Source organism: Python bivittatus, unplaced genomic scaffold (assembly GCF_059951505.1).
Source record: "Python bivittatus isolate LINGU-HERP-01145 unplaced genomic scaffold, Pbiv_v1 ctg000020_np1212, whole genome shotgun sequence".
In the NCBI taxonomy this organism is placed as follows: domain Eukaryota; kingdom Metazoa; phylum Chordata; class Lepidosauria; order Squamata; family Pythonidae; genus Python; species Python bivittatus.
The window spans coordinates 79,526,565-79,546,448 of record NW_028277030.1 but is presented as its reverse complement, the minus strand read 5'-3'; the positions used below and the strand labels follow the sequence as shown (position 1 = coordinate 79,546,448).

Sequence of the window (19,884 nt, the reverse complement as noted above, 5' to 3'; positions counted from 1 at the left end):
CCTTGTTTAGCGACTACTTTGATTAGCAATCATTTGCAAATACAAGAGTAATAAATGGTAATAAAAAAATTCATTGTCTGACCAATGCATGGATTTATGACCAAATTTAATGTACCTGACAACAGTGCATGCCAGAGTGAGAGTAACACTGGCATACCTATATGAAAGTACTTTATCTGAATGAAACGGCAGCAACCAGTGATCTTTGCAGTCTTTCTCTCTGTCACATGTTCACTTTGACCATTTTGCTTAATAACCTGGTTGCTGGAACAGAACTCAATCACTAAATGAGGAGTGGGTATATTGCCTATGCCTTGAGAAGGAGTACATAATACCAAGTCATTGATAAACCAATCCTCCTCGATTTTGTCCAGTCCTTTTTAAAGCCTCCTAAATTGGTGGCCATCTGCATCTGATGACACCATATTCCACAAATCATGCAATGTGTAAAAAAGTTGAAGTATTTCCTTTGATCAGTTCTGGATCATTTCCATTTAGTTTCAGTTAATAATGCCTAATTCTAACATTGTAAGAAAGTTGGGGAGAAAATATTCTTTCTATCCACATTTTCTATGCCTGACATAATTTAATTTATCTCTATTTTGTCTACCCTTACTATATTTGCTCACAGCTCATAAGGAACATTTAGACAATAAGATGAATGCTTCATTCATTTTACCAAACAGGTGCTGATGTTTCTCGAATCTAATATGGCATAATTCCTACCAGAATCAATGAGCTGAATTTTTGTTCTTTGTTTTGCTGAAAACCTCAAAAGAGTATGGAATTCAGAATATGCCACAAAGCAATATGATGAGATGCTTCTCTATCATGGACAGCAATTTATCAATTTGCTTTCATCATATGAATACATTCTTTTTCTTAATTAAGAAGTCATTCCAGGAATAGAAATCCATTAATTTGACTTATTTTAGTTTTCTCGTGTAACAAAGTAAAAATGCGCCCAACTACATTGGATGCTCTTCCCAATTTAAGAGGTTAGGCATGAAAGTTATTCATAAAGCGGGAATACATTTCAAGGGGTGTGTGCCACAGCTTCTTTTTGTAAGTAAGGACTGATATCTAGCATTTAGAAACTCTTGCCTGAGGTACAGCCAGGAGGAATGAAAGAAAGAGTCCATGGTGGTCATAGAAGGGTGGTTTACTTACTCATAATTTAAATCTGTGCTTTTAGAACCCAAATACCCAGGATTGGCATGCTCTGGGTCCCATCAGTAAAAGAATGTCCTGTAATGGGACCCAGGAGGCATGCCTTCTCTGTCACCACTTCTTCTCTTTGGAAGACTGTCTCTCCTGACACTATATGGCCATGACCCTAGTGTCTCTTAGGAGGGCCTTAAAAACCTGGCTCTTTCTATAGGCTGATTTTTATCTTTTTAATCACCAGTAAAGCAGCACAGGTTGTAGCAGTCATATTTCTCCAACGCATCATGGGTAGGAGAGGGAAACGATGTCAAGTGAGGTTGTGGTAGCAGCAGAGCTAACAAAGCACTACTCCAAAAGACAGAAGGGTGGAAACAGGATGTGAAGACCCAGAAATTTCTATGAGAGGAGGTTTGAATCTTCTAGCCTTCTACCCTATGGGCTCATCCAATTTACAACAATGTAAATTGGCAGGTGATTGATTATAATGGGAATAGCAAAGTGGCCAATTAGAAAGTGACAAACTTCAGTCCAATTACTATCCAAGATCTACCTGCTGTAATTTCTATTATTTCTCTCTCAAATACTAGTTTCATATTTGAGTAACACAAAATAACAAAACTTAACCCTTGCTTCCTTCTTTCTTTGCTTATTGAACAGATAGATAATGACTTGTAATTGCAGCTTACACAAGATCTCTCCATAATAATAATATTATAAAGTAGCTTGCCTCAAAATAATAACAGCATTGGTGAATGTTTTCCTTGTTGGCAGGTAACATGTTGAAGTTGGAAGGCAGCAAAGCCAAAGAAATAAACCAATAACTTTGCCTATCATGAGCGGTGCATATATTTGCACACAAACTCACACACACACAATCAGGACAATACCATCTGGCAGTGCTTCAGAAGAGATGTGATAGAGGCAGGACAGAGATTGACAATAGGAACAGGAAAAGTCATGGTGGTGTTTTGCAATGCAAGGATGAATGGATAGTGCTTCCATTCAGCAATAATAAATAAACCTATGTGTTGTTTCTTAGTCAAGGAAAGAAAACTTTATCAGATGTACTGATTGAGTAGGGCAGAAAGATAGTCCCTACAAAATCAATGTCTGGCTTGATCGATGTTAGCAAGTCTGTTTCCAGTAATGACCTATTATAATCTTTACTTTCTGAAACTTATTTTCATAGCTATTCACATCATTGCACATCTGGTCAACATCGAACAATTTCATTTTAGCCAGTCAAAACAAGCAGGAGACTTACAGAAGAAACTGTCTGGCATTGGTGAGAGCCCGAACGAAAGCTACTTGAACCCCATCAGAAGCTATGACACAGTAGGTTGGTTTTGGTGTTAGTCTTGTTGTTGGTTAGCTTTCATCCATCAGAACTTTTCCTCTACTCACAAAACAAAATCCTACTCACATCCTAAATTAACATAAAACTGTTGGAAGCAGAGTAATTGTAAAAGAACACATAAAAATGGGAATCAAGTAAGGCTCATTATGCAGCAAAGAATTATGCATTAAGAATACAAAAATAAAAGACTTGAACTGCCCACTCATATTAGTCGTTGACCATTTCTATACCATATTCTTGAAATCTATAACTATGTATCTGCATGTGAGATGGAGAAGGGGAAAGTGGGGGATGATGATACCATGACAGTCTTTACATTCAGCAATCATTTAGCATTGTTCTAAAACCGATACAAATGTACAGTGATTGTTGCCTGTAAAATATTTCAGGCTGTCATCCTAAACTCACTTACCTGTGAGCAAGATCCACGAGGTGCACTGGGACTTACTTCAGAGTGGGCAGCCCTACTTTTTAAAGAATTAAATATTCATTTATATTAACTACAAGATTTGTCCTGATTGTAATGACTATGAAAATAGACTGTGTTCTAAGACAGTAAAACCTTTACAGCACAGCCAAAACAACTTTGTCAAAATTCTGCAGACGCTACATAAGGACATGCTATTGTGAAAAAGGAGGAACACAGAACCATGCATATTACCCGGTATTCCTTTATTGGATAATGCTATGCTTTCCCCATCATTAGTATATGCTTCCTTAAGTCTTGTTCAAATAATGTATTTCCTTCAGAATACTCAAACATAGCATGATAGGGACTGTTAAGATAGTATTGCTTCCACTTATCATTTCACAAAAACACAAGAATTGCACCCATTGTTATTGATATTTTATTTATTTATTCAACTTATATACAGTAGCTGCCCATCTTAGACCAGTGACTCATTTCAGTTATTAAAAACATAATTATATGTTTTTAGTGCCAAGTAGAAAATTGATTTTAATATCAATGTCCCTGGGCCTGATCTTTAAAAAAAATTAAATAAATATTTTATTACACTATTAATGCAATCTTCCTATAAACCATATCCCTCCTCCTCCTTAGAATACATTAGCTGAAACCCTAAGAACCATAGCTGGAGTGACAGGACTTCTGATCACTGTGTCGCTAATTCTGATAATGACCTCATCTACTGAAACCATCAGAAGATCCTTCTATGAGGTGTTCTGGTATACCCATCACCTATTCATTGTTTTCTTCATTGGCCTGGTAGTTCACGGTATGGGGTAAGTATATATACTTATATCTAATATGTCACACAGCAAAATATTATTTTGATCACCAGATTATGAGGTTGCCAATTGTGAGTTATGGACTAATTCTGAAATCAGCATAGAAAACCCTCAAAGTGTAATTCAAAGGAAGCTAAGATAGTGCTCCTCAATCCCAGCTTTCCTTTCTTCTGAAACGAATTTACATTATTATGTTATATATAATGTCTAATATAGCACAGTATAATACAATACTTTGGAAAAAAGAAAAAAAAACACTATTAGAAAAGCTAGGACTTTCATATAGACCTGAGCCAAATGTTCATGATTTTTTAAATAGTTGAAAGGATTGAAATTGAAAGGATTCTTAACGATGACAAAAGTGGCATTTAAATATAAAATACTATTTAACGTTGTTGTTATTTTTTCTAGTCATCTTATCCGTGGTCAAACCAATCAGAGTCTGTTGGTTCACAATGTGAGTTACTGTAAAGATCACTATTGGGAATGGGAAAGGTCAGTTCAGTGTCCTGTGCCACAGTTTTCTGGCAATGGCCCTTCGGTAAGAATTGCAATTATATCATGAATATCTCATTATTAACATTGTTTACAGAGTTGTAGAGTTGCCACTCCCCATATAAATGAGGCCATGGTAGCTGATAGGCGCTAAGTGCCTCCCCTTCCCGAAACACATTTCCCCCTTCAGATCAGAAGAGCTGCGTGGATCCAGCACACACACACACAAACACCCCACCCCAACAAATCCAGTCAGAACACCTTGAAGCAGTCACTCTCAAAAGATGAGATAGCCTCACATGAAGAGCATGGGGCACTTGGAGCACCACGAAAGCCCAAAGAGAAACAGGATTATAACACATATGGTGTTCCCGCTCCCATTATTTATAACTTGAGCAGGAAAATCAGCAGCAGAATTTGGCATTCTGAGAAAAGGACAGATGGCAAAAAATTAAATTTTCAATCCTAAAATTTATCTGCCAGTCTGATCTCTTTAAATAAGACATTGTAGCTCTGCCCTAGAAATGATTGCATTCATCTCCTGCTTGCAAATGTGATTCTGGCTGCATACTGTCTATATCTTCCAACCTTTTATATGAAAGTAATGAACTGTGACTCTCTTATCAATGCCCATTAGGATGATTTGATATATGAAACAGCTGGTAAACTTATCAAACACGGAAAGCATAATGCTGACACAAGCAGTCTGAATTGACATTTAAATAGTTTTCACCACCATTTGAGTCATTTTTTTTCAAAGAAGGATGTGCTGTAGTTAGGATCCAAAGCTGAAAAGGTCCTTCAGAGTTGGTGGGCATGCATGCTGCTCCTGCTGGTGCCTTCTCCTGGGCTTGCACTGAAAATATCAGTGAGTTAAGCAGTTGCCAACAGGGTGCAACAAGATGTTTCAGAGTAAGCAACAGCACACTGTTGGCACCGTCTTAATTCAAATACGTATTTCTCTAGGACTCCGCATCTATCAGCATCTTCCACAGGGTAGGTCAGAAAAGTTAAGAGGGCAGTTACTCAATCAAAGCCCTGCTCCTTTATACATGTGTAGGACACTGATGCATATTCAAAAGATGTGGGGCTTTGATCAGCCAGCTGTGATTGACATCTTGACTTTTTTGATCTCTCTGTGGATGCCTCTGGTAGCTACCATATGAGCCCAGGAAAGGAGGCAACATCTTTGAGGAAATGCGAAAGGTGCAAAGGACATACCCACAGCCATTCTGACGTGCTTTTTCAGTTTTGGATCTGAAGCATAGCATACCTTTACTTCTGAGTGTGTCATGCTGTCCAAGAAGGAAGCTCCTTCACCACCATCACAACAGAGACAAGCTAGCAAGGCCTATTTCATAACTTGCCTTTTCTCCTTCAAGATCTTCAAGATCTTTTCTTATGTCTCTGCCACAGTATCAGTGGGAGAAGGTGGCTCCTAATGCTTTATTTTTAAAACTTTGTGATTTACAGTTTAACTGAGCCAATCTCCTAGAGAATTTCAGGATTCGGTTTCATCAGCCTCTCAGAGCAGAGCAGGGCAGTTCCTCACGGCATTGTTTCTCTTTCCAATCCATCCTGAGCAGTTGGCAATGGATCTGCTAATCTCCTTAGATCTCTGAGAATATACTGAGAATACAATGAGCCACTCGGAGTCCTCTCTCTACCTGACCAAAAGGAGACGGTAAAAAAAGTCATTCAATCACCATCTCCCCCTGAGCTACTGTAGATCCTGGAGCAACAAAACTCCCTTCATTTCCACTCCACACAAAAGGGAAATGAGGATTGGACTCAGGGATCTAAGTGGCCCCTTCAAACTCAGGGGTTCTGTGAAATTGCTTATAGCTGCCCAAACCCTGTTTTAGGTGTACGTTGCGTGTGCTTGTCTGGTTGTTTACAAAAAAATTAGCAGAATATTTGGGATGGAATGAAGTTGTCTGGCTACAAAGCCATGATTCCTCCATGAAAAGTCCTATTGAGAACTGAGAGATCATGCCATCGATTCTGCAAACAGGCATTTTAATCAACATCTCTAACCATGGTTGTAGGCTGCAGTGATAGTTAAAGCAGGAGGGGATAAGCAATATGTTCTTAACAAAATGTATATCCTTATAGTTCATTGTAAAGAAATTTCCATACCACCACCATTTCTACTTTACTGGACTAACCGAAATCCCCCCAACTCTGTTGGTGGGAAAGCATTTGTGTGTGTGTGTGTGTGTGCGCGCGCGCACGTGTGTGCGCATAAGCATTCTTGACAACAGGAGTCTAGTCTGCGTAAGGATTAGTAAATCAGGCTTTACAACTATAATGGAAATGAGATTTATTTAAGAAAATGCATTATTGAGATGCACTTCTAGCACCTAACTAACTACATCCTACCAGAAGGAATGTCAGAGGGCCTGGGCTTCATGCATTTGTGCCTCGACAGACAGACAGAAGGAAGGAATCTCAGAGTAGCAGTCTCTTAGCCAAAGATCAGGCAGAGTGATGAACAAAGCCAGGACATGGAGGAAATCCTTAACTGACCATCTACGCCCTGCTACCCCCCTGTGATCAGTAGATCTTGACTGGCAGGGGCTGAAAAGTCAGGGCCACTGAAGTCACACTTCCATCAACTTCCCATTCACCAAAAAAGAGAAAGAAAGGAAACAATAGCCATCCCCACCAAAAAGAAAACACAGAACGTCTGCTCCACCACTGCTAAATCAAGGGGCAATCTCTTAAAATAAGTGACATCCAGAAGCTGGAAAAAGGGGTGAGTTAAGACTTCCTTTAAATGGGAAAATGCATCACCCACCAGCTCTGCAGTTTCATTGTTGCAAAAAGAAGCATGGCTTTTCCTCCTCCACCTCTGCCATTTAAGTTACACTACAGCTACTGAAATAATAAGATCAGCTGCCATACTCTGAAGCCTTCTGGGATCCTAAAGATCTGGAATTACTTCCAAACTGCTGAAGACATGCCTTCAGTTTAGCTGGACAATACAAATGGGAATGTATAAAGATACATATGAAAGGGGTGACAATAATGTCATTTAAATTTTACAAAATTATAATTGCCTGTTCCCAGAATAGTTAGCGTGAAGTCCAAAGTCAATTTCCATTTACTTAAAAGATCCTAGGTTCACTGTAATGAATTGGGAAATTCAGTATTAGGAAAAGAATGGAATCAAACTTCTCTTTATTTGGAATTGTAAGCTGTTGTTTTCTCACTGTCATACAAAGGATAGATGAAACAGGGTCATCCCACAGCAGACTTTTCGGCTAATGATGTTAAACTTCCCTTAGAATAGTAAAGCCTGTCTCTTCCTCAGTCTTCATCAGAGCCTACCCAGGATCATTTAATGTCAATATTGATGAACTGTTATCCTAGCAAAAGGCATGTGTCCTGAATATAATGAATATAATTTTGGACATTCAGCAGGGCATTAAAGGCTAATCATTTCCTACAAAAAGGCACATTAAAAATTGTGCTTTCCACAGCAGCTTACTGAGGATCAAAAGAACCAGTCTGAAAGCTATGGCTGAATGGTCAGGGAGGATATCAAATACTTTAAAATCCTTCACAGTGGTTTTTATGTCTGGGCAAAACAAAAAAAAAGAAAAAAATGAGCTTATTACCCACCCTTTTCTTTATCAAGTCATTAGGACAAAGATTTATTTTCTATTTGTGACATTTTCCACCAGTGGACAGTTTCTCCATTATGGTAGGATCATCAATGACTGACAGTCCTGCTACACTGAAGAAATTCAAAAAAGTAACACCCTTGTGACTTCCAAGGAGAGGATGTGGTTTTTGTATCCTTCCAAGTCTGCACTTGCTCAGTAGAAATGTGTTGGAGACCACATTCCAACAGCAGGAATGGTCAGAATCACAAATGTGCAGAGCCCAAAGTAGGCCATTACTCTGTGACTCTTAACTTTGCTTAATTATGCAGTGAGGAGAAGGATAGGTAAGTTTGTCTTCCCCAACTTCTTTAAGTTTTCTTCTACAGCTTTTCTGTACTGACACTACTCACTGCCAGCCAACAAGATAGCAAGCTGGATGCTTGCCACAACTCAGTGATAAGCAAAGCTCAGGTAGAACTTTTAAAAGAAAAGAGTCCTTTTTACCAGCTGGGCTCTGCTCTAGGAAGGAGGCAATGACAAACCACTTCCGAAACACCTTGCCTTGAAAACTGCAGGGACTCGTCCAGGCAGTTGCTGCAGAATTGGTAACAACTGAGTGCAGATTAAAAAAAAAAAAAGACGGCAACTTTAAACACAGTCAAAGACTTGGCACAGGTCAAGATCAGGAATCCAAACAACAAGTGACGAATCCAAGGGACAAGAGACATGGTGGGGTGGAATCCAGAGTGCTAACAACAGCAACGTAAACACAACAGAGCTAAGGCTTGAAAAGTTGTTCTTGGCATTTTCCCCCCAGGAGTGAGGCCAATACATCAGCCACCCTGAGCCTCCACTCAGTATACAGCTGTGGGAGTTTACTCCTCAGCATTGGCTCCTCTGCAGGCTTGTTTCTTGGCAGATCTCCCCAGTCTACAGAGTTCTGCTCTTGGTTGTTGTTGAATCCTTATCACGTGCCTCTGCTTAGGACTGGGTGGCTGGACTTCAGAGTCTGAGAGGCTGTCAGTGGGTACAGACAAGGCATCCTGGGGACTTTCTGATACTGCTTCAACAAGAGTGGAGTTATTGGCTCCACCACCACTGGAATTGCCCACACCAAGACTATAGTCCCTAGATGCCTCTAACTCTACTTCCTCTCCATCCTCCTCATGAGAGGACATGTCCAGCAGGGCCATTACAACAGCTGAGCCTGAATTAGAACTAATGAATGGCCTGGTCTGGGAAGAGTCTGGAGATCCCAGCTGAAAGGACTGGGGATCTTCATTTGGACCATCAGCCAAAGGTTCTGCCCTCCTGCTATTATGGGACTCATATTTAAAATCTGTGGTGCCACTTTAGATCCTCTAGCTCAGGGGTAGGGTTACAGCACTCCAGATATTGCCAAAAAAAAAGCTTCTCAGCATCACTCACTATTGGCCATGGTTCCAAGAACACTGAGAGATCTTTTAGCAACATTTGAACAGCATCTTGTTTTGTATCAACTTGCCTTCCTTTTCTCAATTCAGAGAGTCATCAAATCCATTGATCAAGTCTAAGTCTGTGCCAATTATGGTCAAATGTTTGCTTTTCCTCAACTGATCCTGGTTCTTTCATGCACTGAGCTGCTCACATAACCAGAGATCAGAGACTGGAATTACAGCTAGCATAAATGGAGTCACCACAGTGGTTTGCACTGCTTCTCTTGAGGGAAGTGGACTTGCGTTGCTTGGAGAGCAATGTTTCAAGTAGCTCACACAGCCTTGGCATGGCTGTTGGGTGGCCCCAGTCCAGGCCCCAGTCCTTACCACTGAGTTGGGTAAGAAAAGTTAACAAACAGTTCCTGTGAACCAGACTCAACTGTGTAAAGAACATTTCTGCATAACATATATTTCCAATCTCAACACAGTTGCAGACTAGATCAAACAAAGTTCAGCTCTATTCATTGTAGCTTCTTAAAGCCACTTAAAGAATCTGAGTTTCTTTGAAACAGGATAAAGTATGACACAAAATAGATTTGGAAGACTGGTGAAAACTGGATGAACAGAAATAGTTTGTGCTAGAGCAAAGCTATATTTGGATGCAACCATTTTCATTTTCATCTCAGTATCATTAATGAAAATTTTCATGGAAAACTTTTATTAACTAATTCTGTGACAATGCTATGGTTTGGAAAGCCAATATTAATATTGGGGAAAGGGAAATGAAAAATACTGAAGAGGATACACAGCTTTTTGGTAATACGTAAAAGATATAGTTGATTTTATTTTATATAATTATTTTGATTAATTAAGCAACTTTCCCTGTAAAACTTGGAACTAGTAGCTTTCTACTAATTGAACAGAATATTAATGGATATTAATATTCTGTAATTTATTAATACTATTAATAAATAGTAATAATAAAAATGTGGAAGTATAAAGTAATCCCTTTAATTTTTTATCTGAGTAGAAAAATCTGAATTATGAAGGAACAGAAAAATGAGTAAATAATGGCAGTTTATAAATGATTGATCTAGTTTTGTTTCATTTTTGATACAGACTTGAATAATTCTGTTTAGTGTTCAATTGTATTGCAGAGTATTATATTTCTTTCTGTTGATATATACATTAAAAGTACATTTAAATCTATTTACCTTGTTGTAATTGGATTGCAATTTGGAGAAATTAGATTTTCCATATTCTTTGCAGTCTAAAAAAGCCACCATAGGCTGTTTTCCAAATATTAAAACTAAAAAATGAATAGGAATTCTTACACATCTAAAAAAAATCCTGTGTCTTCCATTATATCTAATTATCTAAAGCTGTTGTACTTTGAGCTGAACAGAATTACCAGCTAATATATATGGTCAGCTAAGTAGCTTTGATCAATAGGATGATCAGTATATATAACCATGAAGCTGCCATATCTGGAGATCTAAGCAACTTAGTGTCATAGATCGGCTGAGAGTAATCACTGACAATAAAATGGCCAAATCAATTAAACAAAAATAGATTATTTCAGCATAACAGTACTTTCTTGGGTCAATTTCTGACCAATGAGTTATACTTGAAAAGTCTGCTAATTTTTCAGTAGAAGCAGAGAGGAAAAATTGAGTTTCCTTCCTTAAACTGGTTATGCCAGTTTCAGAAATGCATACATGGGCTGAATAGAACTCATGGAGAATATAGGTTTTAAATAAGCAAACAAAAGGGGTTATATTAAGGTAGCTGTCATAGGCCCTTCGCTACAGCAGAGCCAACCACTCACACCTGCTCTGCAAGTTTCTCTTTTAAATATTCTACCCCAGGCCAGCATCCTAAGCAAGGAATTAATCAGGACTGTCCTGAAGCAACACTACTACATCAAGAGCACTGTGCCCAAATAAAATAGCAGCCAAACATAGCATTCTTGTACTGTGGAACACTGCTTTCCTTGTGGTTCGTGGCCAAGTCAGCCTAGTAGGGTCCACTGAGGCCCATCAATGGAGGCTGACTGACCACTAGAGGGCGCTTTGCAGAAAGCTTTCTCAAATTGGCCTTCCATGTCTTTGTTGGCGAGCTTGTGTTTCCCACTGGAGAATGTGTGAGTAAGCAACTTTCGATCCCAGGGCAGTGTGCAGTCTCTGGCTACACACAGTGTTATTTTCAAACCCTTGAAGAATCTCCCATTTTCCACTGTTGATTTTCTAGCATGATCAGCAAGGATTGAATTACTTGTTTCCTATTGCCATTAGGCCAAGCATCCTTACCCATCTGCCTCCTGATCCCCCGCTTCATCTGTGAATAAGATCAGGGTTTTCCTGCTGTAATTAACTGCTGGTAAAAACAGTAGTTTGCACTGGTTCACTGGAAGAGAGAGGAATAAAGTATGTGTGTGCATGTCAGAGAGAGAAAATGTGAACAGATATGTGTGTGTGTGTGGAGTCCCAATCTGGTAATGTATTGAAGCAAACAAAGGTAGCTTATCCATGAAACAGCACATTGGGATATCCACCTGGTCACCTGACCCCCTTGCCTCCAAGGGGATGCATAGAGTTTTACCTTGATCTCTTCCTGGTATTGACTAGATCAGTGTTACTCAAACTTGGCAACTTTAAGATGTGTGGACTTGCTGGCTGGGGAATTCTGGGAGTTGAAGTCCACATATCTTAAAGTTGCCAAGTTTGAGAAACACTAGACTAGATAAAAATAGGTTGGAATAATGTTGTATCTGCTGATATTTCCATCTGAAATTGTAAAGCTACCTTTTTAACAACAACAACTTTCTCATTATATGATTCCCAACAGGCTTGGAAGTGGGTCTTGGGCCCAGTGATATTGCACATCTGTGAAAGAGTGATTAGATTATGGAGATTTCAGCAAGAGGTTGTCGTTACAAAGGTGTGTGTACCTGGTATATTTTGTTACACATTTTTTAGTGTGTGTATTCCATATCCTGTTCATACATTTATTTTCTTTACTACATTCATGAGGATTTTGCTATTGCCTTCATATTCTTGTTTTTAATCAGCTTTTTTTGCAGCTGAATAGCGAACCATGTAGTATCTCCAAGTGAAAAATACAAAAGGGTTTGTATAGTGTACAGAAATATGGACCCTGGAATATGTTATAGCTAGATGTTTACACATTTAAAGTCAAATAAGTCCTGTTACTTTGCAAAATGCAAATTACTGGTATCCCTAACCAACTAGAGTTAACTCTAGCAGCAGATAAGAATAAGGAATATTCCAAAACACTATGTACATGTGTGCACGTGTGCGCGTGTGTATCAGTCAGATTCCCTCATGAAGGAGGCTATGAGATCCACAAAGACATTTCTTTTATTTCAGATGAACTGTTTTGTTCTTATAATCATGCTTGCAGATCATTAATAGTATTCTGCCCATTGATAGATGTCATTTGGATTACAGCTAAAGTAAATGTTGCCCTGTGGTGATTGGCAAGCCAGTTCCCTAGATGAAATCCATTAGTTCTGGCAGTACTGTTACCTGTCACAAAAGGGTGGGGTTATCAGATCTGGGCTGCAAAATTCCAGATGCCCACTATTATACCTGCCGATGAACAGAATAACTAAAATGCAGGAAATATTTCGAATGTTTTGAATCTAGCATTTGTCTGGATTTTTGCAACTCCAATCTGATGGCTCCATTAAATAAAGGTAAGGGCAGGAATACTTTTGTATTTGTATACATAGCAATCTCTCCTTCTTAACGTTAACAATCTGACTCATCAGCGCTTTCCGAGTTTTGATTATAGTTAATCAAGTACCACACAAAATATGAATAAGTGTTCTTAGGAGGAAAGGTTGGTCAAAAGAGGTTGCCGAATGACTGTCTTTCCAGTCTTATGGCGCTTTGCCAGCTTATCTGCCTCTTTCTGTTATCCCTGCTGATGAACAGAATAATTAAAATGTGCTGGTTGCTATGTGGCTTAGGTGGTGTCCCATTCCTCTGGTGTCTTAGAGCTTCAGCTGAAGAAGCGTGGCTTTAGGATGGAGCCTGGGCAGTACATCTTTCTCCAGTGCCCTGCGATCTCCCAGCTGCAGTGGCACCCTTTCACCCTCACTTCAGCTCCTGAAGACGACTTTTTCAGCGTGCACATACGATCAGTTGGGAACTGGACAGAAGCCATTTTCAGGGCCTTTGGAGCCCAGGAAGAAGCATTTAAGGAACCCTGGAAACTGCCAAGGTCTGGAAATTCTTTGCAGTGTTACTGGCTTGGTGGTTTATTTCTGATTATCTGAAGATGCAAAGATGAAATGTATTTGTATTTGTACAAATGTAGTAAAATCTACTATCTTACTGGTGGGAAAAACATATCTAAGAAGACTATTTAATTTGTACTACTTAAAAAAGACTTTACATGTAATTTGACATGGATGGGATTCAGCCCAAAGTAAGCATTTTGAAATGTCGCAGTTTTTGAGGGGAAACATTAAGGATCTATTTAAGGCTGCATCCCAAATGTCCCCCTGTGGATCAGTTTTTATTAAATCTCTAAACCTCTTCTTCTGACCCTTCCACCTCATTTTTTTTTTATTGAATCAGGCACTTCCATAATATTCTGAAAGAGGAAATAGGACTGATAAAAAAGCCATGACTCCCAGAATCCATGAATTATCTAAGATTTACTCCAAAGCTCATTATTATTTTGCAGTGGGAAGGAGAGATTTTATCTGCAAATTATTAATATTTGTGCTGTAATTTAAAAAAAATATAATGTCCCAATATTTAAACCATACTGTTCTGCATACAGTAGTCTATTTATTATTCTATGGCCAATAGCATAGAAGGTTTCCTGCTTCGCTACAACACTCTTTCTCTTTCCTAACTCTTATGAAATTGTGCTGACAATTTAGTGCAGGACTTAGGACAAAAAGAAACCTTGCAGAATGTGGACAAATGGATCTCTTTTGGATCCTGACTCTGCATTATCTGGAAATGCATCAGATGTCTGTTTTTATATAACTGCTTTTAGCTTGCATGAAACAGATGCATGTTTGCATGCAAAAGCCCCTAGTCCAGCCCAGGTATCCCGTTTTCCAAGTTTTGGGTAGGAAGTGTTGTGGAGACCCCTGGCTAATTCCTGGAGAATTACAAGTCAGAGTAGCTAATATTAGAGTAATTGATGAATTGTTGTAACTGCTTTTTAATCACAGGTTTGCTTCAGATAGGATCCAAAGGAATTAAGCCCAAATCCTGTTGATTTACGTCAACATAATATTGAAATCAACATAATGATATTATTTTTAATCCACCAAATTAGGGATTCAGTTTTCAAAATACAGTGGTACCTGTACTTATGAACGCCCCTACTTACAAATTTTTCGAGATACAATCAGCTCCGGACCCAAAAATTTACCTCTATTTACGAACTCGCCTCGACTTACGAACCAGATCCGCGGCCATTTTCCGCCCGTTCCAGGTGGTCTGCGGCCATTTTCTGCCCATTCCACGTGGTCCGTGGCCATTTTTCCACCTGTGCCACGTGGTCCGCGGCCATTTCCTGCCCATGCCACGTGGTCCGCGGCCATTTTCCGCCCATGCCACGTGGTCCACGGCCATTTCCCACCCGTTCCACGTGGTCCGCGGCCATTTTTCCGCCTGTGCCACGTGGTCCGCGGCCATTTTCCGCCCATGCCACGTGGTCCACGGCCATTTCCCACCCGTTCCACATGGTCCACAGCCATTTTTCCACCCCTGACACGTGGTCCATGGCCATTTTTCCACCCTGCTGCGTGGTCAGCGGCCGTTTTTCTGCCCCTGACGCGTGGTCTGCGGACGCCGGAACGGATTAACGGTAATTACATTGAACCTTATGGGAAAGTTTACTTCGACTTGCGAACAACTCGACTTGCGATCAGAGTCACAGAACGGATTAAGTTCGTAAGTAGAGGTACCACTGTATAGGTAGTCCTTGGTTAGTGACTGCCTCATTTAGTGACCATTCGCAGTTATGATGATGATGAAAAAGTAACTTTATGACCAATCCTCACATTTACAACCTTTGCAGGTCTGTAAAGCAAAGGAAAACTGAAGTAAGATCATAAGCACAGTTGCAGTTTCACTTAGCAGCTGCTTTGCTTAACGACCAAGTTGCCAGTCCCAGTTGTAATCATTAAACAAGGACTACCTGTATCTTGTAAAAAAAGCAATATAACTGATGATTAAAATGTGACTTAGTGAAGGAACAATGGATTATGCTTTCACTGCAGCTCTCTTTTAGCATTTCCTTTCTCTCACTTCCATGCTTTCAAATGGGAGGTCTAAAGAAAAGCTATACTCATGTTCTCTTGATCACAAGTACAATTCTCCATGCGAGCACAATTTTAACTCCTTTTCAGACATCTTGCCTGAAAGCATGGAGGTTGGCAGAGTAGAGGCAGAGCCACTGTGTCTCTCTAATACTTGATCCCTAATTCCATTGTTACATGGGATGGCCCTAACATTAGACAGAGTGAGGCAGCCACCTCAGGTGGCAGATATAACAACAGCCCATTGCACCTATGCCACAAAAATCAAGGCGATAGAAGCTTAATACCAACAGAAAGAAAAATCTGAAATTTACAGTTTTGTAAATATTAGTTGGCATGTCATTGCAGGCTTGCTGTGGATGGGCCCTTGGGAGCGGCAGCCACTGATGTCTTTCAGTATCAGATTAGTGTGTGCATTGCAGCAGGAATAGGAGTCACTCCTTTCGCATCCATTCTGAAATCTATTTGGTATAAGAACTGTAATCTAAATCCACAGCTGAAAGTGGAAAAGGTAGGTCATGATGCGGTTATGAATTTCATCTATAAACTTTTAAAAACTTTTTACAAGTGAACTAATTTAGTCAAATGCTTGCTGCACTTAGCCTTACCTAGTGACATGTCCTTTTAAAAGTCTTCTTCAAGTTGTGCTTAACTACTGGTGACTACATCAACATGTTCTTATTGCTTTATTGACAATAGTACAGAAATTATCTGCCCTTACTTTCTTTTGTGGTGTTGTTATTTTGACTTCTCAGTGGGATTACCTGATAACATCCCATCCAAATTCTACCCAATCTGACCTTGCTTAGTTTTTTTGAGATGAATTGGACTCTGCTCATCTGCTATTCTCCTCCAGCTGTTTGCTAATGTTTAGGATCATGACATCCTGAAGCTAGTAAAGGAGGTAGACTCATTTCAGTGTTGCCCTTGCAAATCCTATCTACTGCTACTTATTCTTATCATTTGTCACCAAGATTTCCATGAGTCCCCAAATACCATCTTGTCAGGTTTAATGTGACAGATGAAAAAATATATTGACATTGGGAATAATTATCTCAACCGTATGTAATACATATCAATTTTAGCTTTTATCCTTACTCCATCCCTTATTATACTTGTCTATTTTGGCAACTGCAGCCCCTGACCAGGGCCAGATTTAGGCTAAGAATAGTGAATGAGATCCAAGGAAGACCTAATTTCTATGTTTTCTCAGCTTTGTTTTATTAGATAGTTTGAAGCAAGCCACTATCCTTGCTCAACCCCTTAGCAGCAGTATGAGATGGGGGAGAAAGGTTCATCCTTACAGGGTTGTAAGAATTCTTATTGAGCTACTGAGCTAAAAACTGGGAGACTGTGAGTTCTAGTCCTACCTTAGATATGAAGCCATCTGGGTGACTTTGGGCTAGTCATTCTCTCAGCTCTAGGAAGAAAGCAATGGCAAACCACTTGTGAGAAATATTGCCAAGAAAACTGTAGGACTTGTCCAGTCAGTCACCAGGAATCAAGACTGATTCAAAGGCCTTCTTCCTCTTCTTCTTCTTCTTCTTCTTCTTCTTCTTCTTCTTCTTCTTCTTCTTCTTCTTCTTCTTCTTCTTCTTCTTCTTCTTCTTCTTCTTCTTCTTCATCATCATCATCATCATCATCATCATCATGAGATCATAGATGAAAAGGGTTCTGAATGATCTAAAAGTATATTTCTTATTCTATCATATGCCCAAGGTTTGGTAAATACTTCAACACTTCTCCCTACTCTACGTCCCTTACACCACCAAATTACCAGTAGCCACTTAGATCAACTATTAAGAGTGTCCTTACATTTAAGCATGATGTTCAAAGTATCAGTTGAAAACGTACATGAATGACTGCTGGAGTATATTATTAAACAATAGAGTTCTGCACTGTCAGGGCTGGATAGAAAATCAAGTATAAATTTTACACCTGAGCAGAGTAGCAGGCTATAAGATTAGCCACTTATCTCCAAATAAATAATTTAAGAGCCATATAGGATGCCCAGTGAAAGCTTGCATTTGGTTGAATTGTTTTACTTTCCCTTGACAGGTTTATTTCTATTGGATTTGCCGAGATCCATCTGCCTTTGAGTGGTTTGCTGATCTCCTGTGCTTGCTGGAAGCACAAATGGCTAAGAAAGGGAAAGCCTATTTTCTGAGCTATCACATATTTCTTACCGACTGGGATGAAAGTCAGGTATAAATGAAATCTTCTGGGACTGAGTTACTGCATCTTATTTTTCCAGCACTGCAGCCTAAGGAACAGTAATCAAATGAAGGCTTAATCGCATCAAGCATAGCTTTCTTAAAATGAATCATACTTACATTTGTCTTTTGAAAGACTTCATTCCCAGTGCAGTGTCACAGAGTCCCAGCTATGCCAAAGCAAATGTCAGAGTCAGGTTTAATGCCAAAGTTCTCAGCAACTGCAGGAGTGCCCAGATCTGTGATTGCTCCCCAAAGCCCTTTTCCTTCCATCTCATCTATCATTCTCTTCTCCCTCCTCTCTGTCCTGAGGCTCAGCTTGCTACCAACTCACTCAATCTGCTGCTATCACTGAACTTTTCTTTATGGTACTAGAGTACCGGTATCACTGCTTGTACTTCAGTTTCTACATGCTATTTTGGGGAATTGATAGATGGGACTATATGAAATAAATGTCAGCCCTGTTGCTGGAAAACAAGAAAACAGTTGAAGCTGCCTGTAAAGAAACCTAAGTATAACTTTGGACAGGTCCACATCAGATGCTGCTTACATCAGTCAATGGCATTTTAACTAGAAGAACATTTGGGCAATCACACCCAGTTATCATAATATTGGACAATGTCTTAACATTTACACAGATTGAGCTGTGCATCTAACAAAAAGAATGGAAGCAGACTTTTCTGCTGTTTTTTTTTTTGCCCCAGCATCCTCCCATTCGAAGAGTCCCCTATCAGCTGGAGGATCCAGCTGACTGGCATGAAGTGAGAGATAGGGAAGAGGAGGAAGAGGAAAAATAGAATCACTGAACGTTGACAGAATAAACCCAACTTTCAGGGACTCTCTCTCCCTATCATCTCTCCATATCTTTCAATTGGTTCCTTCAGTTCTCAGAGCAGTCTTTAGAGAGGATCAGAGGAAACATGGCAGAGAGTTGAAGAGTAGGAAATACATGATACACACATTGCTCTGGACTGAGTCCTTTCTTGTAAGCTTTCTGAGACTTGCATTTTCCTATTACATCTACATATTCATTTATCTAGTAGTATTATTCCCTTTCTTGTTAATTCTAAAATAATGACTTTTTGATTCACTACAATATAGGCTACTCACATTGCCTTGCATTATGATAAAAAAGTGGATGTAATTACTGGCTTGAGACAGAAGACTTTCTATGGAAGACCAAACTGGGATACTGAGTTCAAACAAATAGCAGAAAATCATCCTGGGTAAGGCAGGTTAGCAACTACTGGTCATATTATCATGCTGTATTTTTCCCAGGGTACAAAGCTAGGAAGGAAATTCATGGCTCTTTAATATATTTAAGTTGAATATTTATACTAAAAGCATATTTATGTGTTATAAAGCTTTCAAGGAAGAAATCTTGGCTAGACAATGCCAATCAAATCTAATTTTTGGACAAGAAAATCTAATGTTTAGAAGTATTTCAATGTCTTGGCATTTATCCAGCTATAATTGAAAGCCCCAATCCAATTATTGTTCAACACAAAGAACAAAGTAACATTAATTTTTGTTGAAAATGGTTATGAAAAAGATAAACAGTGAGGTCTTTTTTCTTAGAATGTCAAGGATGTGTTTGTTCCCCATTTTCATTGGCTGTGGATGTAAGGACAATGCTATTATGTTATTAGTTCATCTCAGCTTGAAAAGTCTAAGTTAAATTCCAGAAGGCTGGTTTTTTGTTTTTGGCTAGGAAAGCCTTAGAAAAGCTTCTTTGTTCCCAGAAACTTCTGAAGCAATCGCTAGCACTTCGAACTTCATCAGCCAGAGAAGAAGAAGAAAATATTTCTGATTACTTAGCAGTCCCCAATATGTAATTATCTGTTGATCAAAAACTAAAATCAGTGCCATGGAAAGGAAGAGTTGGACTGCTTTTAAAAAAGAAAAAAAATTAGTACAAACCTTGTGTGATTGCTCAGAAGAAAACCCCATAAATTTCAGTAGACCATATTATCTAATAAATGTGGCTAGGTTTGCAGATATTTTAAAATGGTATATAACACATACAATTTTATAACTAGAAAGTATAATTGGACAATATAGA

At 39.2% G+C, this 19,884-nt stretch overlaps 1 protein-coding gene across 1 annotated transcript in view; it reads left to right on the top strand.

Moving 5' to 3' along the window:
* Positions 1 to 19,884, top strand: part of NOX3 (NADPH oxidase 3) — a 29,229-nt gene that overhangs the window by 8,027 nt on the left and 1,318 nt on the right. The window contains exons 5-12 of the mRNA XM_088151034.1: positions 2,357 to 2,502; positions 3,588 to 3,769; positions 4,187 to 4,316; positions 12,144 to 12,236; positions 13,291 to 13,544; positions 15,958 to 16,120; positions 17,668 to 17,814; positions 18,924 to 19,048. Of these exons, the coding sequence (XP_088007160.1) occupies positions 2,357 to 2,502; positions 3,588 to 3,769; positions 4,187 to 4,316; positions 12,144 to 12,236; positions 13,291 to 13,544; positions 15,958 to 16,120; positions 17,668 to 17,814; positions 18,924 to 19,048 (1,240 nt within the window). The remainder of the gene's footprint in view (positions 1 to 2,356; positions 2,503 to 3,587; positions 3,770 to 4,186; positions 4,317 to 12,143; positions 12,237 to 13,290; positions 13,545 to 15,957; positions 16,121 to 17,667; positions 17,815 to 18,923; positions 19,049 to 19,884) is intronic.